Below are 15020 nucleotides of genomic sequence, written 5' to 3' on the forward strand. Positions count from 1 at the left end.
TTCTGCAGATAAACTCATCAATCTCAGGTGAGCTGATCCGGTTGGATCCCGCTGAGATCTGCATCCCCGCCATGCTAAACAAGGAAATGCTTTTAAGTATAAATGTAATCAACACTACAGATTTCTACATTGCTTTCCATGCATATTGGATCCCAAGGATTGCACCGCGGGATAAAAAATCAAGAGAGAAAGGAATCCTGCCACCACGATCCACTAAAAAATACTTTATGTCATGGACAACAGTCGAAACTGAACTAGAAGCCATGGAGCCCTTAGAAGAGTACTTTGTGTGGAACCGTGTTGTGACTGAAGGTGTCGAAAGCGGAGACATCATTAGTTACATGATTGAGGAAGAGAGTATGAAACTGCCCGTTATTCTTACTAAGGTGAGTTCGTAATTACGTAATGTATACTATTTTGTATGGTCACTGATGATCGATTTTAATCAGTAAAAGCGAACTGATGATGATTTTCTTTGGGCCCAATTAATCCACGGCTGTGTTCTTTCTCTTGGCAGACAACCCCATGTACCTCAAATGAGCTGATCCAGTTTGACCCGCCTGAGCTCAGCCTCCCCTTTATGCCAAAAAAGCCGTTGGTGTTTTCAATTAATTTGGTCAACAATACAGATTACTGTATTGGTTTTGTAGGACATCACCCGAAAACAAATGTGGGGGTGTACTACACAGAACCTGCGAGTGGAGTTATTATGCCACCCCGGTCCACTCAAAGGTTCGTTGTAAAAAGGGTACCAGGGGAAGAGGAACAACATGACATACAGTGTGAAGACAAGTTCTTTATATGGAGCAGCTTAGTGAGTGAAGGTGTACAAGCAAGCGACATTGTTAATTACATGAGTTACGAAGGGAGTAAGGAGTTGCCAATTGTGTATAAGAAAGTAAGTTCCCTTATTATTTAACGATTGAGTTCAAAGTTTACCTTATTAGCGAAAACGCAAAAGAAGGTGTCCCATGTTTTTTATTGCATGTTTTTTTCAATCCTAATTAATCTTTGCTATGTTTCTCTGCAACAGACAAGTTCATCTATCTCAGACGACCTGATCCAGTTTGATCCCCCAGATCTTCACTTCCCCTTTTTGCCAAATAAGAAGGTGTTGTCGTCAATTAAGATAGTGAACCTTACAGACCACAATGTTGGTTTCAATGTATGGACCATGCGAGCAAATGCGGCACGGTATCCCTCCAATCCAGCGGAAGGAATCCTGCCACCACGGTCCACACAAAAACTTGTCATAACTAGGGAACAAAAGGAAGATGCATTAAAAGATAAATTGCTCGATGACAAGTACTTCGTGTGGAACAGCATTGTATCTGATGGTGTCAAAGACACTGATCTGATTAATTACATGGATGACCAAGGAAGCAAGGAGCTGCCCATTGTTCTTGACGAGGTTAGTTCACTAATTTTCTAGAGGGGAAATTCACTGATTAAGTAATTATTATTACACTGATAGATCCCACCTTGGTTTCAACGAAGTTTTTTTATTTCGAAAATAGAAAACATTGTAGAACAGCAAATTACTTTTTTAAACATGATTCAGTTAAGGTCAAATGCAAACTTGTGTGCGCGTGGTTGCTGTACCTGTACGTCGCCAAGTGGGGCGCTTGTTAATTAATTGCGACGCAGTATCGATTAAAGAATGTAACTAGCCAGCTCGCTAGTCCATGCATGTGTGCGTGCTTGACAGCGATCGATGCATGCTAGCTGATGCTGATCGATGCATATGCATGGAAGGCGCGCACGAACGGGCTGGGGGTGTTGCCCTCTGTAGCGAATGATTGGTGCACCATGACCGGTGATATACATATTGCATCCAAAGGATTGCACCAAGGATCAGAACATCATGTGGGAACGGAATCCTGCCACCACGATCCACTAAAAAATTAATATTGTTATGGACAACAGTTGAAAATGAACTACTCGACATGGAGGCCAGTAGACGGTACTTGGTGTGGAGCCCAGTTGTGACTGAACGTGTGAAAAGCGGATACATCATTGGTTATATGGATGAGAAAGGGAGTAAGAAATTGGCCTTGATTCCTAAAAAGGTTAGAGCATCTCCAGTTGTGTCCCCCAAACCGTCCCCCAAACCACGCCGGATCGAGCGTTTGGGGGACGTGTTTTGTTCGTGCCGCTTTTGGAGGACGTCGCTCCCCAACCGCGTCCCCCAAATGCCGCCCCCAATCAGAAATTCAAATAGATGCATTCAAAAGAGATCGTTCCCGCCGATTCGTCGCGATCAGAGTAGCCGCGATCGATCAAAGTACTGGGCGCGCGATCATATTACAGACCGGTGGTGCATGCAAATTAGAAGAAGGGGAAGGGGTTGGGCGACGGCGTCGTATCCTGAGTCGACGCAGGCCCGTCGAGCACGATGACCTCGTCGCGATCTGCCTGTTGCTGTGCATGGTGCGTCTGCTCCGTCGCCGACGCAGGTGTAGTAGTAGAAGACGCGTCAGCCTGCTCTTGCTGCGCTGCCGCTGCCTGGATGATGGCCCATCGCGTCGACATTGCCTTCTGGCTCCTCTTCATTGGCACTTTCTTGTACTCGCTGTTGATGAGCTTGCGCTCATCGAACTCGGCCTTGATCCTCGCCCAATACTTCCCGCTTTTTTGGTTGGCGCCGATGATGGAGTCATGGCTCACCGTCGCCCACGACTCGCACAGACAAAGATCTTCCAGAGGCGTCCACTTCGGGCCTCGTGTGCCCGACGCCTTCTTCTTCTTCTTCTTCTTCTTCTTCTTCTTCTTCTTCTTCTTCTTCTTCTTCTTCTTCTTCTTCGTCCTCACGCCGTCCGCGTCTACCTCCACGAGATCATCGTCACCGGCACCCTCGTCGTCCTCTTCCTCGCCGCCCTCTTCGTCCTCATCGTCGTCCTCCTCGTCGTCCTCCACCCCGTCCTCTTCCTCGTCGTCCTCCTCCTCAACCCCGTCGTCCTCCTCAGCACCGGCGCCGTCGTATTCTAGCGGACCCCTGCGGCCGGTGAAAGGGCCGCCGTCCGGACCGGGTCCTGGCTCGCGCTGCTCGTACGCCGGGGGAGTAGAGGTTGTTGGGGTTGAAGCTGCCGTGCGGCAGCGCATCCTGGTAGTGCGGCGACAAGTTAGGCGTCACGCACCCGGGAGTACCGGAGGGGCCGTCGTTGTAGAAGGTGGATGACGACGGAGAGAAGACTCCCGGAACGTACACCGGCATGTTCGTACTATATGGGCTCGCGTTGGTGGCGAGGCACCCGGCCAGTATGTGCTGGTTCTAGCGCGCCGCCAGAGCCTTCTTCTCCAGCTCCACCGCCCTCCGTCCTTTCCGCTCCGCCGTCGATAGCTTCCGGCGCAGGCAATCTTGCTGCCATTGATCGTCGGTCCATCCTTCAGGCTTCTTCTTCAAAGCCGGCGCCTTCCACGGCCTCGCCAATGGCGCTGTCGCCCCTTTCGTCCCATTTCCCGGCGGCTTCTTGGCCGCTTTCTTCGCCATCTTTTTGGGGGCTGTCGGCGGCGCCATGTGGAGAGGGTAGCGCCGGCGGGTGGACGGCGGGATAGGAGAAATGAATCGGCGGCGGGATATGTTTTGGGAGGCCTGAAATGCGCGGCGGTGTAGGCGCGATTTGGCGGGAGCGGCGGGATTTGGCGGGAGTGTGAGACGAAATTTCCCTGTGCCGCTGACGGGTCGGCCCCGCCACTCCCCGTCTCGCTTTTCGTTGTGTCCGGCGTCCCCGGTGCGTCCCCTGTGGGACGGGGACGGGCTCGGGGCGCCGAACACCGTATGGGGGCGCGCCGGACAAAAATGGGTTTTGGGGGACGCGACTGGAACGATTTTTTTGTCCGGCGCGCCCCAAATCCTTTTGGGGGACGATTTGGGGGACGGGACTGGAGATGCTCTTAGTTCCTAATTAGGCACGCAGTGTATACTCAAAGAAGGTGATGTCGCATGTTTTTTCCAGCCTATTAGTAATTAATACGTGCCATCTTTCTCATTATCGGCTAGCTTTTTTTTATTTCAACAGGAAAATTCATCTACAACCAAACAACGTATTTGATATTCTAGCGCAATTCCGATAGTACGCTAATTTGTTAATAGCACACCCGATTCAGTTCCATCAGCTTAATATTTGCATCCATATGATTTAGTTACACCGGTGTTTCTCTTGCATTCATCCACTTCCTTTTTTTTTTGGCAGACAAACTTGTGCACGTCAGACGAGTTGATTCAGCTTGATCCTCCACAGCTCCCCTTCCCATTCTCGACAAACAAGAGTGTGTCAGGCTTATTTAAAATAGTCAACGTTACGGACCACAGCGTTGGCTTCAATATACCAAGTCGTCCTCAGGAAGGCAATTTGGCCTTGTACGGAACTGAACCGCGTTCAGGGATCCTGCCACCACAGACTGCACAAACAATCAAGGTAACAAGGACCCTAAAGGAAAATGTAACAGAAGACATCCAATGCAAAGACAAGATTTTTGTGTGGAATGGAATTGTGACCGAAGGTGTTGAAGTTAGCTATGTCGATAAACAGTGGAAGAACGGTGATAAAGAGTTGCCCGTTGTTCTAACAAAGGTGAGATCTCTAATTTATCTGTTTAAGTTCCCACTTACATTTGTATTGTCCCTCCCCGACCCCTCAAAAAGTTTCAATAATCCATTCCAGTGGGAATGAAGATGTTTTTTGGAACAGGTGTTTTTTTTGGGAATAACACGATGTTGGTGTAGAATAGCCAGTGAGTACACTGGACATTAATTGTATCGCACAATAGCCAGTGAATAGCTAGATATGGATAGGAAAACCTGTTTTGTAGCTCGGTTTCTTTTTTTCTTCAAAAACTTCAATTTTTTTTTATTATATAGTTCCAGAAAATTTTGGAAAAAATACCTAGACGTAGAGAATGTTGAACTCTATCAATGTGTAAATTTTCAGATTGAAATATGTTGTATTTTGCCCTCAGTAAAAATGACAAAATCTCAGAAAATGACAAAATCTGGATTATAGTGTACTGTTCACTACTATTCATCAATGATGAAATCAAGATTTGTTAATTTTGCTGAGTCCAAAATACAACATATTTCATTCTGAAAATTTACACATTTGTAGATTACAATGTTGTCTAGAGTATGGATTATTTTTCAAATTTTTTTGACATGTCTAAAATGAAATTTTCATAGATTCAAAAAGTGCCCTAGTGTAGCTCGGCCTCCGTATAGCCACTCTCGGTAGGGATACACCTATCTATTATATACTAAAAGCAAGATACGTGGATCTAAAATAGAGACACTACGTTGATCCACATCATCAGAATTATTTTAACCATTAGATCAATAATTTTAATGGGTAGGATTTAAAGATTTTACGTACAAGAATATATTTTGTGGAAACACATAATATGTCATGTCACGTTTAACGTGTAACACCTAAATCAGCCCAATCCAGATTTAAGTTTGCTACGTAAGAGTTTAGGCCCACATCATGTAATTTATGGAAATAAGGAGATGTGAAATACGGTCAGCCCGGATCGGGATTAGCCGTGACCAACGAGGTCTTCTAGGATTCTATTCCAATTTGATATATGTATCTAGAGAGATATTTTTTCAATTTTTTTAAATTAATACTTTCAACTCTTCAAAAACAAAATTAGCCGTAAAATATATGGCTAGATATATGTATCCAAGACTTTACTTCAGAAATTTCGTTTAAAAACACATTATATTTTGGAACATATAAAAAGACAAATTTCTGACAAAAAATACGTATTTTACTCCTATATACAATCAACATTTGTTTTTTTGGGGCACAAAAAAATGATTATTCTTCCAAAAATTTGCATGAATATATGAAGTATGTATATGTATCCCTGAAATAATTTTTTGAAATTTTAAAAATTCAAAAGTACAATTTTTATTTCGTTTTCTAAAAGAAGGCACCAATTCCGCGTCCATATCAAAGTCGCTATAGAATATTTCTAATATGGAAGGTAAGAAACATATGACCTGAAAAGTTTCTTTGTCACTTCATTTATATTTAGGTATGGTTTAGCATGTTGATATCATAAAACTACGTATCAACCTCAACCCTAGAATTAGCAATTTTGATTTTGAAACAACATAAAACAAAGGGTTGAGATGCATAGATTAAAAGCCCTAAGAGTTTACTCATGGATGAGAGAAAAAACAATGACAATCACACCTGTATTGTGTTCACACCTCTTGTGCACATATCTTAGCGAAGCTAGCAATCCTTCTATGGTGATTGACGATCATCGAGACACCCTGCAAGCGAAGGAAACATAAGAAATTTCGTATATATTGTGTTTTCTTGCACACACATGTGGTGTGGCGGTCCTTTTATGGCACCGGCGAAATACCCGAGTACCTATGATGAAAATTTCTTATGTTTCCTTCGCTTGAATGTTTTAGTGGCGCGGTGGAAAAGATGTGTGTTATCTCAATACTTTTTGCTAGACCTCCGCCCATCCCGATGTGAAAGGTGATCGTCCAAGTGTTCCTACGCACGCCTATGCCCATCTTGATATGAAAAGTGAGCGTGCAATTATTCCTACGCACGCCTCCACCCATCTAGAAGTGAAATATGAGCGTCCAAGTATTCCTACGCACACCCGTGCCATGCGATTCGCTTAGCGGCAGTGCTCCTGTCGATTTCAAGTCAACGAGCCGGAATGGAAGCATAGATATACATAGGAATTATAACACGATTTGAGTACACAAATGCTATGGTCTGATAAAAAAAACCATATATGTGAAGAGATGAAATTTAGCATACAATTTTTTTTTGGCTCATCACACACGTAGTGAGAGATTACAAGTATTATTTTGTTTCTTTAAAGTATAAATTTAATGCTTAGAACTGAAAAAGAAATTCAAAAATGACTAGATCAACATATTAATTACCTTCAACATATTTTCTCCACTATGATTAGGACATACTTGGCTAATTATTAAACTGGAACATGTCCCATATAAACTAAAGAATTTTATTTTCACAAGTGAAAGATGAGAGATCACCATCTTAATGCAGTCGACACACAACCTAGCTGTTGCGTCCTATAGCATGCTCCTGAATATAGATAGGGAAAACAACAAAGCTTAGTTCTTATTGTGATCTTAAGTGTGGCAATTAGTTTCTGAAGCAACTAGGAGCCAAGGGTTTACTGGATAGTTGCTGGACTATTGGAGAGTCATTCTAGGATTAATATGCTCATGTATTTGATTTCATGGACCTTCATATTTTGTGGTTATGATTCTACACTTACTAATATGATAAGTTATAGGCATATGAGATACTATATTAACATAAAATGCCAGTTAGTTGGCACCCGTTGAGGTCCATACATATTTCTTCTTATTCTCTTTTGTTATTTCCTAATAACGTGTTAATTAATATTTAACAAAAATAATGATAGAATTTATGTGCCTAAAATATAGTGTATTTGTTTGCAATACTAGGTTGAATTAGAAAAAAAATGCAAAGATAAATAATCCCTTTGTTCCCAAAAATAAAGTTGCTCAAGTTTGTCTAAATACGATTATATCTAGACATATTTTTACTTTGTAGATACATCCGTATCTAGAAAAAAGTAAGCATCTTTTTTTGTGAAAGAGGGAGTAACACTTTTAGTTAAATTAAAAATGACGCCCTCGCATTTGCAAGGGCCACCTTGCTAGTTACACTAAATGATGCTACCTCCATCCCAAAGCTGTTAACTATGGGCTTCCCATATACTCCTTCTATCCGCCTATAATATTTGGATAAAGTTAAACTTCTTAAAGTTTGACTAACTATATAGAAAAAGTGCCAATATTTATATTCTTAAATTATTATTTTTAAAACAATCATGAAATATATTTTCATATTACGTGCATTTAAAATTTTAGATGTTGATATTTTACTGTTCATAGTTGCTCAAACTTTAAAAAGTTTAATTTTGAATAAAAACTATAGGCATCCTAATTTGGGAAGGAGGGAGTATGTTGACACTGGTCACTCTGGGCGTTCGGGAAATCCCGAAAATTCGGGACAGGAAATTCGGGAAAAATATATTTCGGGAGCTGAGAAATGACACCCGAAAATGCACCTAAAAATGTGAACCCCGACAATTCGGTACCCGACAATTCGGGTTCGGGATCGGGATCGGGAAATCCTGAATAGCCCGATTTATACACAGAACGAAAAAAAATAGTAGCGTTGAGCTTTGTCGTCCTTCAATCGATTATACTCCGTCCTTAAATTTGGGAAGGAGGGAGTATGTTAAGGGAGTGTAGCGCGGGAACCTGTACATACTAGTAGTAGTACTACTACTAGATGCGTCCGAGAAAGTGTTCGGAGCGCGGTGTTTCTGCTTTTTGTAAGAACACACATGAGACTTGCGCGTTTTCTATATTAAGATAGATAGAATGTTTTTACAAGAACAACTAGGGCACCAATCACAAGCGATATGGCCCGACTCCACCCCACATAAACCTCACTCAATCTCTCCAAACACTCCACATAAGCCTGCTTGCTTTCACAACTTGAACTCTTCCTTGATTTTGCGGCAAACCTCCATCGACATCGTCCCGAACTTGTCAAGCACCATGCTGTTCCTCTCGAGCCACAAGCACCTAGCGACCAGGAGAACTAAAACATTCAGCTCTTTGTGGTGCTTCCTTGGCACGGCGTCCGTCAGATCACTCCACCAAGTTGCAATCTCATCGGTTATCCCCGGCGTGAAACGGTGGAGCCTACAAGGCAGGAGAATTTCGAACTAGATGGAGTAGGAGCATTGTAAGGTAATATGGTTAGCTGTCTCTGGCTCCTGGCAACAAAGCACACATGCCTCCAGGTGTTCCAAACCCCTCCTTTGAAGCCTATCCGCCGTCCATAGGCGATTTTGCATGGCAAACCACAAGTGTAGCTTATGCAGTAGAGGTGCCCCGGCTTTCCACAGTTTTGTTGCTGCTCGTGCTCTCATTCTTCCCGTGAAGAAGGCCTCATATGCAGATTTTGGAGTGTATGTGCCTGTAGTAGACAACTTCCACGTGTTCAAATCATCCCCTTCCTCTAAACTGACCTCCCTCAGCGAGTTCCAGAGGTCCAGAAACTTGGTAATGGCTGGAATAGATGCTGCTCCTATGATTTCGGCCACCCAACTATTGTTCAGAAGTGCCTGTTCCACTGTCATCCTCTTTGCAGCAGGTCTCATGAATGCCATCAGGTTCGGCGCTATTTGATCCACACTCCTTCCATCAATCCGCCGATCAGACCAAAAGTTAAGCCTCTTCCCATTGCACAGATCACACTTTGTGCACGTGAGGAACATCTCCTCGGCTTCCTTTGCAATGGAGAAACTTAGGTCCACCCAAGGTTTGTCTTGTTCAGCTTTCTCCATCCATCTCCATCACATACGCAGGGCGTGATTCAAAAACTTTAGGTTCTTCACTCCTAAGCCACCAAGATCCTTGGGTGTGCAAACCTTATCCCATGCCACCACACACTGTCCTTCCCTTGCCTCCGATGCCGCGGACCAGAAAACCCCCCGGAGAAGCTTGTTTACAGTGTTGAAAAACCATGGAGGAAGATCGAGGGATAACATATGGTATATACGGGAGGCAGCCAATTTTGCATTGATGAACACTAAGCTCCCATTTTTTCTCAACAAGGAAGCTTTCCAGGTCGGGACTCCATTAGCAACATTGTCGATCAATGGTTGTCGCTCAGCTTTAGACAATCTCCACGGTGATAGCGGCATCCCAAGGTACTTAATTGGGAAGTGCTTGACGGGGCAGCCCAGCACATTGAGGATAGGCTGTAGATCCACATTGTTGCATCTGATCGGCGAGACAGAGCTCTTAGCAAGATTGCAATGTAAACCCGGTGCCATGCCCCGAATAACCGAAGCAGCTCCACCGTAGCCGAGGCCTCCTCCACAGTCGGCTTGATCGACAGTACCACATCGTCGGCGAAGAATGACAGCCTGTGCCGAATTCCACAATTCCCCAGGGGAGCAAATAGCCCAGCCTCTTCCGCCAACTTGAAAATTTTATTTATAATATTGAAAACTAGGATAAAAAACATCGGGGAACTTGGATCGCCTTGACGCAACCCCCTAGCATGCCATAATTGCTCCCCAGGCATCCCATTAACCATGACACGAATCGACGAGGTCGACAACAACAACACCACTCTCGCAATCCATTTGGGACCGAAGCCTCTGCATCTCATAACCTCCAGAAGACCAATCGACGGAGTCAAACACTTTGGCAATGTCCAGTTTAAGCATCAGGGCTGGGATATCCCTCTTATGCAGATTATGCACAGATTGTTTCACCATGAAAAAGTTGTCTTGGATCGTCCTCCCATGTACGAACGCACTCTGGTTGCAATCCACTAGCAGAGGCAGAGGCTTCGCCAATCTAACTGCCATCGCCTTGGACAGGATCTTTGGCAAAGCTATGAATCAAACTTATAGGTCTGAAGTCAGACACCTCCACCGCATCATCTTTTTTGGCAACAAAGTGATGTATGCGCCATTTACTCTCCGAAAACCCCAGCCATCAACTGAATCAAACCAAGCTACTGCCTTCATAACCGCATCTTTGATCAGAGGCCAACACACTTGGTGGAACCGGGCAGAAAAACCATCCGACCCAGGGGCTTTGTCCGATGGCAAGTTGCGCACCACTTCCCAAATCTCAGCTTCAGAAAAGGTAACTCCAGTGCAAACAGATCGACAGCGGGCAATTGCAGTGCTTCGAGATTCAACCCATGTTCCCTAGGCCTCGGGGTTCCCAGAAGCTCGACATAATGTGAAGTGGCGATGTCCATATCAAGGATACGAATAGCGCAGATATACGACATGGCACCAGACAAGCATGTGGCATAGCATTAATGTTGGGATTCTCCAACGGATTGATCAAATAAAAAACCACGAACATGTGGACGTAAATATTGCCAAATACACAGCTTATCTTATTTTTAGCCACCTTGCTGTTACAACTTGTGATTCATGACTCTATATATGTATATACGAAGACTTTTTTTCGGGTATGTGTAAATAAAGACTTGGGCTGCTAATACGGTCTCCGAGTAGTACCTAGCACTACACGGACTAGATTTCTAATCCTATTCAAACTCATATTAGCAGCCTTGGGCATGAGCACGACAAACATCAGCTAGCGCGACCAGTGGTTGGGGAAATCCGTGGGCTATGCCTGTCGTTTTATATAACGTTACTGTAAAGTTACCAACAGAAATGGATGTTGGCCGCAGTCGCTAGGTTCAAGCGTCCAAGAAGAGAACCTCCATCTCTAATGTACACATGGCTCAGTATTCAGGCACCTGAACTTTATGCACACTAAGCGGCACAGCTGTATTTTTCATTGTTTTCTCCATCGGTCTTTCCTGAAACAGGTGTGAGGAAGTCAATTTACTCGCTTTCTTTTGTTTTTTCGCAACTGCTTGCTGGAGACCATGATATTGCCTTCCCTTAAAAGCATGTTTTGTGCCCGGATTTCACGTACTTCGTATCTAGTAAAAAGTTTCAGCATGTCCTAAGTTAGCAGATGTAAGTTTTAGAACTGTAAATTATTAACCGGGCTTTAAAAAATTATAGGAAGGTGTTGACAAAGCAATTGTAGTTGACCTGCTGGATTTTAGCTCAGTTATATATCCCTATTTTCTAGACGATTAAGTTGATTATCTTGTATGATAGTTTTTTGGTTTTTTGCGCTTTTAGACTTCTAACGAAGAGCATGTTTATCTATGTAGGCAAAAGAAAGGAAATTCTGGAAATGGAGCTGACAAAACTAACATGTCTTGTGTAAAAGAAGAAATCAGCAATGAGCTCGAGGATGAGGAAGCGCCCGCGCGAAGCCTGGCTTGCTCGTCGTAGCATGGAACCGTCTAATTATTTCAGACTCAAATTTGATACAGCATTCTCAAACTGGGACCGTGGCTTCAAATACCCTGTTTCTGACATAACTTGTAGGTTATAGCTTGTGCATCGGCATGCATGTCCGCCCATGTCGTTTATATTATTCCTGGAAAACGTTCAGGTGGATTTACACTACTGTACCATGCCATCCGCTGTACTAGAGAAAATTCTCACGTTTTCGGAGAATAAAGAGCAGAAGCCAGCGAGGAGCGTGGCTTTGCTGCCTTGGTAGCCACCTCTTGATAGGTACAGTAGTACGGTGGAAGTTAGATATACTTGTCTTGTGGTCTATCGGGCTCCAAGAACTTGTTGTCTCGGTTTTCAAGTCAGATATACTTCCAGGAGAGGAGTGCAGATTTGGCATCGCTGGAGCCGTTCACAGGGTAAGTGCTGGAATTTGGGGTATTTGGCCTTTGGCCCATGGCCCATTATCAAATTCTGAAACTCTGGCCCATTCCAATAATCAGTGGCAGTACTAGTGGGAGCTAAAGTTTAGTCCCACATTGCTAGTTGGGAGAGAGTTGGAGTGGTATATAAGGTGGGCTGTTCTAGTCCTAGTAAGTGAGTGAGAAGAGGGAGAGCCCTCGCGCGCTCCTCCTCCGCTGCCCGCCTCGTCCCGACGCGACGCGACGCGACGCAAGTTGCGGGAATCTCGTCGAGCCGAGCTTATCTTTTTGCTGTTTGGGAAATTAATTGTGTAATCAATTTCGAGTCATTAACGGACGCGTTACTCAGCCGTTTTGCCTTCCGGTTTTTCTGGATCGTGGCTATGCCGACTCGGACGTGGGCTGCGCCCCACGACCTTCCCGAACCGCACTATATAAGCACAGACTCCAACCCTAGTCTGTACCAGACGCATACGCGACTACCCGTTTCCAGTTCATTGCGCCGCCGCCTTCGTTTTCCTCATCCCGTCCGTCGGCGTGCACCGACTGCCGGGACAGTACGCCTCCGGAACCCTGCCTCTCGTGAACCTGTACGGGTGAGGGGCAATCAGGTTTTTGGGAGCGCTCCGGCGCGACTACTGGCATCACGACGTCCTCATCGGACGACGAGTTCCTCCACACCGACAACTTCTTCCCAGACCTCAGCGACTTCTTCGACAACCTCAACATGGGCGACAACGACGCTGCTGCGAAGTATGTGATCTTGTCGTTTCTCTTTCAGTTTCTGTTAGAGTTTCTTCTTCTAGTTTGTGTGGCAGATGCGATCAGTTTATCTTGTTTAGATGTGATCTGTTCATCTACCTTACTAGTCTGCATGATTAGTTTATTTGTTAATTTCGTAGTCATGATTTATCATTTACTAGTACGGATTATTTCATATGAATATTTGCTTATATTTCCAACAAGAACGACTGAGACATAATAGATTTCAGGCGCCTGATTTCTAGCGTTTTCGAATAAATTACTAGTTGTTGGGTGGTTGTGCCAAACGTGTTGTATATTATTTGTATAGCCACAAACATAGTGGCAGGATGATTATGACATTAATTGATAGAGATTCACCGTATATGTAGTACCGCTGCGCTCCTATGCAATATATGGACCCGTAGAGAACTTCCAGCTCCCCATCCCAACCTTTTCTTTCCCGTGAAATCTTTGCTCATGGCATTAGCAACCATGCAAGAAATCGCTGAGAATTGCACGCATGCATGTATGGCATCCGTAGGTATACGTAGAGAAAAGAGGCACTGGGAAGCACACGGTCACATGATCGACATCAGCTGCATAGGACTGCATTGTGGTTGCATCTCGATTGACAGGAGTTCGCCCCATTTGGTGAGTAAGGCTCGGTAGAGGAAGCAAACTGCTTATCGCGGAGTTTTTTTTTTTTTTTTTTTTTTTTTTTTTTTTGAGACCCCTCGATCTGTGTTACAGTTGTAGCATCTGAACTTATGCACTAACTCAACACCACACTCACACCACACACACGCACACCACTAGTGCACAAGCTAGACTCTAGAACTATACACACAGCACACATAATTTGGGTGTCCCTAGGAGCTAGTAGTTGTGGCACATATGTGTGGAGGGGATTTTATTCTGGAGCAGAGCCCCCGGTGAGACACCAGAAAATCGTCCCTCATGGGAATCGATCTCGGGCGGGCAGGCTGGCCACTGCCAAGCCTAGCCACCGCGCTAGCCGCGCGTCCTCTGCTTATCGCGGAGTGGTGGTGACGCTGCTGAACGATCCAAGGTTGATGACCCGGAAGCAAATGACCTTCCGTGACGGATGGAACCATGGGCCAGTACTATAACAAATGCTTTTTCTTGAATTGGACAGGAAATTCGAACCGAACTCGACGACAGCAATTGTTGGGAAATTTCAACTCAACACTGCCCCTAGAAGTTGGCCTATATTACAAAAATTACCCCTCCGGCTCTCCACTCCCAGTCCCGTCCCTGCAGCCCTGCACAGTGAAGATGCGGCGGCGCCGCCGCCCCATTTCGACCTCCTCCGTTGCAGGCCACCGGAGAGAAATGGCATCCCACACTGCTACTCCCTGGCATGCAGGTCGTCTGCCTACTACTCCTCTCGAAAGTCTCCCTCCTTTCATCCCGCTGCTCCTCTGTCTGTCCACCCCCCGGCCAACGCCGGGAGGCGGTCTGCATCGCCGTGAAAGCTCACACGTTCAGGTCCGGCCATTCATCGGATCTCTCATCGCCGCATCCTTCAGGTCCAGCTACTCCCTTGCCCCCGCCGCAATCTCCATAGCCGTTCCTCGAAGCCCTTTAACTAGTAATTACAAGAGTGGGACACCACATGATCTTTGAGATGATCTGATATATTACCTCCATTTTAAAATAAAAGCCTTTTAAAATAGCCAGTTTAGTTTTCTAAAAAGATATATATTTTAGAACGGAGATTTTCTTAAAACACAAAACACACGCACACAACTGAAGTACAAGTTCCAGTTAAAAAAAAAAACTGAAGTACAAGTTCGATCCAGACGAAAGCATATATAAATAGTAGTTCGATACAACACCTAGCCTGGGAATCGTTGACTCAAGCTCTAGCGCTTTGCATGCAACCTCCTGACCTCGCCCATGGCCTCGTCCAGTAGCATATGGATTGACGTT

At 44.8% G+C, this 15020-nt stretch overlaps 1 protein-coding gene across 1 annotated transcript in view; it reads left to right on the plus strand.

The window, feature by feature from the left end:
- The window catches only part of LOC127325597 (uncharacterized), a 38000-nt gene extending 25828 nt beyond the window's left edge, over nucleotides 1–12172 (plus strand). The window contains exons 12-16 of the mRNA XM_051352374.2: nucleotides 9–386; nucleotides 518–898; nucleotides 1034–1411; nucleotides 4194–4574; nucleotides 11772–12172. Of these exons, the coding sequence (XP_051208334.1) occupies nucleotides 9–386; nucleotides 518–898; nucleotides 1034–1411; nucleotides 4194–4574; nucleotides 11772–11804 (1551 nt within the window). The 3' untranslated portion in view covers nucleotides 11805–12172. The remainder of the gene's footprint in view (nucleotides 1–8; nucleotides 387–517; nucleotides 899–1033; nucleotides 1412–4193; nucleotides 4575–11771) is intronic.
- The last annotated feature ends 2848 nt before the right edge of the window (nucleotides 12173–15020 follow it).

This window comes from Lolium perenne, chromosome 3 (assembly GCF_019359855.2).
Source record: "Lolium perenne isolate Kyuss_39 chromosome 3, Kyuss_2.0, whole genome shotgun sequence".
Lineage (NCBI taxonomy): Eukaryota > Viridiplantae > Streptophyta > Magnoliopsida > Poales > Poaceae > Lolium > Lolium perenne.